General features: G+C 42.3%; 1 protein-coding gene across 1 annotated transcript in view; it reads left to right on the forward strand.

Annotated features, from left to right (window-relative positions):
- Positions 1-1,861, forward strand: part of LOC121276212 (sodium- and chloride-dependent transporter XTRP3A-like) — a 50,035-nt gene extending 48,174 nt beyond the window's left edge. Inside the window, exon 11 of the mRNA XM_041184379.1 lies at positions 1,657-1,861. Within this exon, the coding sequence (XP_041040313.1) occupies positions 1,657-1,794 (138 nt within the window). The 3' untranslated portion in view covers positions 1,795-1,861. The remainder of the gene's footprint in view (positions 1-1,656) is intronic.
- The last annotated feature ends 4,514 nt before the right edge of the window (positions 1,862-6,375 follow it).

Below are 6,375 nucleotides of genomic sequence, written 5' to 3' on the forward strand. Positions count from 1 at the left end.
GTGGTGGCATGTGGATTCTCGCCAATGCTTCCCCGCGGCGTGGTGCGCGCAAAGACACGACCTCAAAACTCGGACCTTCCCCACAGAAGTGGAGTGAAAATCCAGAAGGGGTCTGATGCAGCCATAGCCCAGGCAACTTGAGAGCAATACTTGGAGAAATCTGGGAACACACCACACCTCTTTGTGCTCTTAGCCATGGAATGGCATGCGATGTAGACTCGGATGATGCTCAAACTGGCTGTTGTCCCATCAAAGTTAATTGAATGGATTATTAAGACATTTCGGTGTAGTGAGGAGTAATTGGTGCACAATCCGAGTGGTAGATTACAATTAAGTTCCCAATCGTTCTCCCATCCAGAAGTTATATTTTGTTACTTATTGAGGTGAGGGGTGTCGGTGTTCGAGGTCTGGCACAAAAAATCATGTGGGGTACACTCATGATTTCCGAATGTGAGCTTTAAAGGCTCCACACAGGGCAGTGAACATTTGGATAATCTTTTAGTGTAAGCGTTAAGCATTTCCAGTAAGAATACCAGCCCCAGACTGGATGGGCTGAATGGCCTACTTCAGTGCTGTAAATACTCTGTAATGCCGGGCAGCATTTAAGGATCCAGTTATTAGCCCTTCCCCCAAAGAATATTCCGGCAAAGTGGGTTGAGTGAGGACTTTGATGAGTAGGTGTGTTTAAGAAGGGTGTGTTTCATCAAAATGGCAGTAGAGGTGCATAGCATCTATTTCCTAAGGATGTTGGAAGCTCAGTCTTCTGCCTGCACTGCTCTCTCTCTCTCTGTCTGATAAATGACACTGGGTCATTCCAAGCAGACATGGAATCGCGGCCAAGCTGGAGCGGGAGTACTGACATGAGTAACCAGGCAACTCGCAGATGTTTCTGCAGAGGTGGCGAATTCATCAGCTTTGGCATCAGAGAGCAAGGCAGCAGCAAGACAGGGCCATCAGTCTTATATTTCTACAGAGAACCTTCCCCCCATCCCCACTCAACTTTCTCCACAGAAGGGCTGCCACTCCCTGTATCTACAGATTGTGTGCAGCAACATGCTAAAGACCTTAACACCTCATTCGCAAAATACAATCAATTCATACTTTGGGATTCAGATCCTTTTGTTACCCTCAATGAATGAAATCGTGTCGGCTTATTGGTGTCCAAGCCTTCCCTCTGCTCTCGTGGAGAACAGCAGCCCAAGTAGCAGCAACAGAGACAGATGCCTCAACAAGAGTGGTTACTGAGAATGCCATTGAGGTCTTAAAGCAGCGCTTTTTGATGTCTGGACAGGTCGGGAGGGGCACTCTGATCTGCTTTTCCCTGTGTGCGTATTAACTTGCTGTGCCCTGGATATTTACCTTGGGGCTGGAAGCTGAGCATTCCTGGTGATTCCCTGCAAGGCACCATCTCTGAGAGCACTGCTCCCTGCTGAGACTTGTGATTGTGGAACTGAACCTGCAGATTTTGATCTTGCCGAGGTGTCTTCTGTTAGCCCGTGTGGGTTAATGATGTGGCTATAAGATTGTAAATTATCCACGATACATGATTGTGCTCCATTGAAGTACACAATATGTGATATGTGTAATATATATATTACAATGTGATGTAATCTGTACATTATTTTTAGGCACTCGCTATAACATTATATCTTACAGGGGCGATCAGTGAAGTTGGAATATCCACCTTATGCCTTGGCGGTTATTGGACTCCTGGTGGCTGTTTCCACAGCTTGTATTCCTTTGGCGGCGATAGTAACGTTCATCAAGAAGAAGTTCAAAAGAGAGAAATATTAGGGTTAAAATGCTAACTTGGGTATTTCAAAAAAAAACAAACTTTAGAAGCATTCCTTCTAGGCTCCTTGAAAGATATCCCAATATTTTTTTTTAATGCACACTTTTTTGATTTTTTTTATATACTGCATTGTATTCAAGAAAGCGTGAAGGATGCAAATTCTGAAGAAGGGTGGCATTTTATTTTAAAGAACAGTATTTAAAACATTGCTCTACTCCTAAATCAACAATAAAATTTATAATAGTCCCCATCCCCTAAACCATTCACATTTAGTAAAGGCACTGCCTTTATCAGGCAAATAGTACCAACCATTTGTTGTTATTCTAGGAGTTAATCACCTAGGTGCTGCTTAAAACATAAGTACGCTGACTATTTTGGGCAGTTCATTATATTTGCAGCTTATTCACCTTCATAAGCTCTGGTGATTTCAGACAAAGTCGGTCTATAGTCAGCTGTTTGCACCTTGTTAAAAGTGCAGTGACTTTGGTGATGAGACACTTTGCATTGGTGATGATATGCAACATATACCATTTGCAGCTCCTCAGATACTAAAGCAGTCCGTATCCATATGCAGCGAGACCTGGACAACATTCAGGCTTGGGCTGGAAAGTAGCATGTAACATTCATGCCACACAAGTGCCAAGCAATTGCCATTTCTAAGAGAGAATCTAAATATCTCCCTTTGACGTTCAATGGCATTACTATCACTAAATCCCCCACCATCAATATGGTGGGGTTTACCAATGACTAGAAACTGAACTGGACTAGCCATATAAATACTGTAGCTACAGGAGTAGGTCAGAGTCTGGGATTCTGCGATGAATAACTCACCACCTGACTCCCCAAAGCCTGTCCACCATCTACAAGGCACAAGTCAGGAGTGTGATGGAACACTCTCCACTTGCCTGGATGAGTGCAGCACCATCTACACTCAAAGCTGGACACCATCCAGAACAAAGCATCCATTTGATTGGATTCCCATCCACTCCCTCCACTGACCCACAGTAGCAGCAGTGTGTACCATCTACAAGATGCCCTGCAGCAACTCACTAAGGCTTCTTTGACAGCACCTTTCGTACCCTCGACCTCTATCGTCTAGAAGGACAAGGGCAGCAGGCACATGGGAACGCCATTGCCTGCAAGTTCCCCTCCAAGCCACACACCATCCTGACTTGGAAATATATCGCTGTTCTTTAACTGTTATTGGGTCAAAATCCTGGAACTCCCCCACCCCCCCCCCCCCCCCCCCCCCCATCCCCCAACAGCACTGTGGGTGTACCTACACCATGGACTGTAGTGATTCAGGGAGGTGGCTCACCACCACCTTCTCAAGGACAATTAGGGATGGGCAACAAATGGTGACCTTGCCAGTGACGTCCACATCCCATGAACAAATTCAAAAATTGAGATGCAACTGCTGAATATTTTTGCGATGCAGTTGCTCGGTGGAGTTTTCAGGCGTCTGAATCAAGTCAGTATTTTTTTTTTTTAAATGCCTTGGTTAAGTTCGACCAAGTTTGATATGCTGTTTCAATGCTGAAACCTATTTTTAACATCAGTGTTCCTGCCATAAGTGGTGGGGACTATACTATTGTTGGAGTTCCAACTCATCCAAACAGAAAGCCGACACAGACCCAAGTGTCATTGGCCATTGAGAAAGGGCACAAGGACAGCAGAGCTTTGTTCCCTTTCACTCTGGCTCCCCAAGCCAACTGATTGGGAGCCCAATGTGCAAAGCCCCCATATGTTTGCATGATAACATACTGATGCATATGTTTGACAGAAGGGCTGCTGAATTAGAGAATATAATATACTGTAAATAGAACTGTTAATAACTGGAAAAATCTATGCATCAATTCTTTGCAATTTGTAATATCTTTTTACTTATAACATTTTAAAATTGGTTGTTTCAAAAGTGGCAAAGGCATTTAAATGGATTTATTTTAATATATTTTGGAAATTCTGTATGTCGTTGTGAGATGGAATGTGTAAACTTATAGAAGTAAAGTCCTCATACATGGGGAGTTTGAAAATGCAAGTTCTGGTACGATATTGTCAAACTGCGTTTTGTGATTTTGAGAGTAGAGGTAGCCTTGTAATTTTCCAAACACAAGGATACTAGGCGTGCTTAAAGGTCGCTGGGTCTTGACCATCACGTTTTAATGATCTTTTGGAAACTGAACTGGACGCTTTACACTGGCTTTTGCCTAAGTTGGATCCCAGGCGACGGACATCCCCCTGAGCAGGATCAATACATTTACTAAAACAGGTTCCCTAACTGCTGCACCAAATTAGGGAAAAACCGCAATCAGGTTTCCACCACAAGGATAAGGACGTTGGATTTAGCAGCGTGAAAGGCCAGGAGCAGTTGAACGCAATGAGATCCAGCGTTGAAGCAACTCAAGAAAAACTGCGAGAGATGCAAAATCTTTCACTCGTCTGTGTGTACGTGTGTGAATTGAAATGCAAAGCAAAAAATAGGGCAACCAACTTAGAAATAAAATAAGGGACACTTTGACTGGGGAGGTGGGGGAAGGGTGCATAGTTCTGTTGATGATAAAAGCAGGGTGTTGGTGCTGGTGACCTTAACTCCGTAGTACGCATGCTCTCACAAAAAACAAACGGACAAAGGCAAGAGGAAGATGCCCAGGCTGTCCTAGAAATAAGGGGCAATCCTTTAAAGTGCAAGATAGCTGGTCACCGATTCCAGCCATTAGAATAAGTTAGTTGAATTTCACACTCAGATCGTGCTGCAGCAAAACATGAGGCAATTGGGCACGGTGCCACAAAAATACATTGTTACTTGAATATAGTAGCTTAAGCTATATTTAAAACCTTACTGAAATGCTCGAGAAAGATAAGCATGTGCCTGGTATTCAAAGATTGTGAATAAATAACACACTATTTATATAACTACATTCACCTCCTTTGAATAGCCAAGCTGAGTGCTTTCTATTTATAATAAACCATGATTGAAGCTCTCCTAATGTTTCCAATGATTCTGAGATCATACAGAGCGAAACAATACCATGAATGGCTTTTTTCCGTCTAGGTGTTAGTTAAATGTGATTCTTTATTTCTACATACATCTTTATGAGAACGGTTTGGCATGTTACAGGCTGGGTTGAGGCAATTTGACCTGATTGTAAACTGCACTGTAACATGTTACAAAATGACTTCTCTAGTTTTAACACACTTCTCTAACACTGGTCACATTTACAAATAAACCCCTTGTCCAAGTGGTGGCTTCAGCCTGTGGCTTTTTTAAACCTGTATGAAATTGCTTCGTTTCAAATCAAAACACATGGGGATCCATTTGCAAATCTGTCCAATGAAGACAAAAACTCAAAAATCATGGCAATCAGTAATTCTCTGCTAGAATAAAAAGATACAATCAAGTGTAAATGATTACAGGTTAGTTAAACATATATCAGGCATAGCAAAAGTGGCTTAGAGGGTGTTTTAAATTCAGTATACATGAATACTTGTTTAGCAACTAAAGCTATTCAGTAACAGAAATGAACAAACATTGCTTCCCAGAAAAGAATTTCCTACAGAATGTTAACCTATTGTCTACTCTGTAATGAATCTAACTATTAATGGATGGTTAACAACATTGAATGGTAAATAGTTCATCTTTAACTGGGTTATGCTATTTTGAAAAAAACAGCCAGTTAAAGTACACATTTGCACAGGATTAAGGATCATATTGTAGATCTAAAAATGCAAATGCCTGCAACAGAATATTTATAAGGATTCTTGGTGATTGCCAACCACCCATTGCCTACTGCTGCGGAAGGGTCAGAATTTGGAGTCGACAGTTGGACTACAATGCATCCACACACATGGACAGAATCGTAGAATGGTTACAGCACAGGAGGCCATTTGACCCATCGAGCACGTGCCAGCTCCCTGCAAGAGCAGTTTTAGCTAGTCCCACACACCTGCCCTTTCCTCTCTGTCGTCTCCCCCCACCCCCTGTAGCCCTGATTTTTTTTTCCCTATCAGGTGCTTATCCAATTCCTGTTTGAAAGCCACGATTGAACCTGCCTCCACCACACTCTCAGGCAGTGCATTCACAATCTTAGTCACTCGCTGCATGCAAACGTTTTTCCTTATGTCACCTTTGATTCCTTTTCTAATCACTTGTTGGTTTTCGTTTGAGGAAATATAGGTGCCCCATTACCTGTTGGTCGCAAACTGCATGTGATGAAAGGCCACAGGCCACAGTTTTAAGTTCCTGAAATTAAAATTTCAGCAGAAACTCTAGATAAGAGGACTTTAAAGTGAGCACTCTGAACAATCAGAACGTGGGAATTTCTAAGTTGAAATTTAAACAACAGAAGATTCAAACCTTTAACATTTTATCAATTTATAATGTTCTTGTGTAACTCCTTTGGGGCAGGCTGGATGATGTTGTCTTCTCCCTGAGGTAACAGACAGCTTTTCAGGCTTCTGAAGGTCGGCATGTCACATTGTGAACAATCATTGTATCTTGTCCAGTCAACAGATTTAAATAAAAAGCTACCTTCTTTTGGATGGATCTGTTCAATTTATTTAAATTGCAGCCCAGTTTTCTGTCC

Source organism: Carcharodon carcharias, chromosome 3 (genome assembly GCF_017639515.1).
Source record: "Carcharodon carcharias isolate sCarCar2 chromosome 3, sCarCar2.pri, whole genome shotgun sequence".
NCBI lineage: Eukaryota > Metazoa > Chordata > Chondrichthyes > Lamniformes > Lamnidae > Carcharodon > Carcharodon carcharias.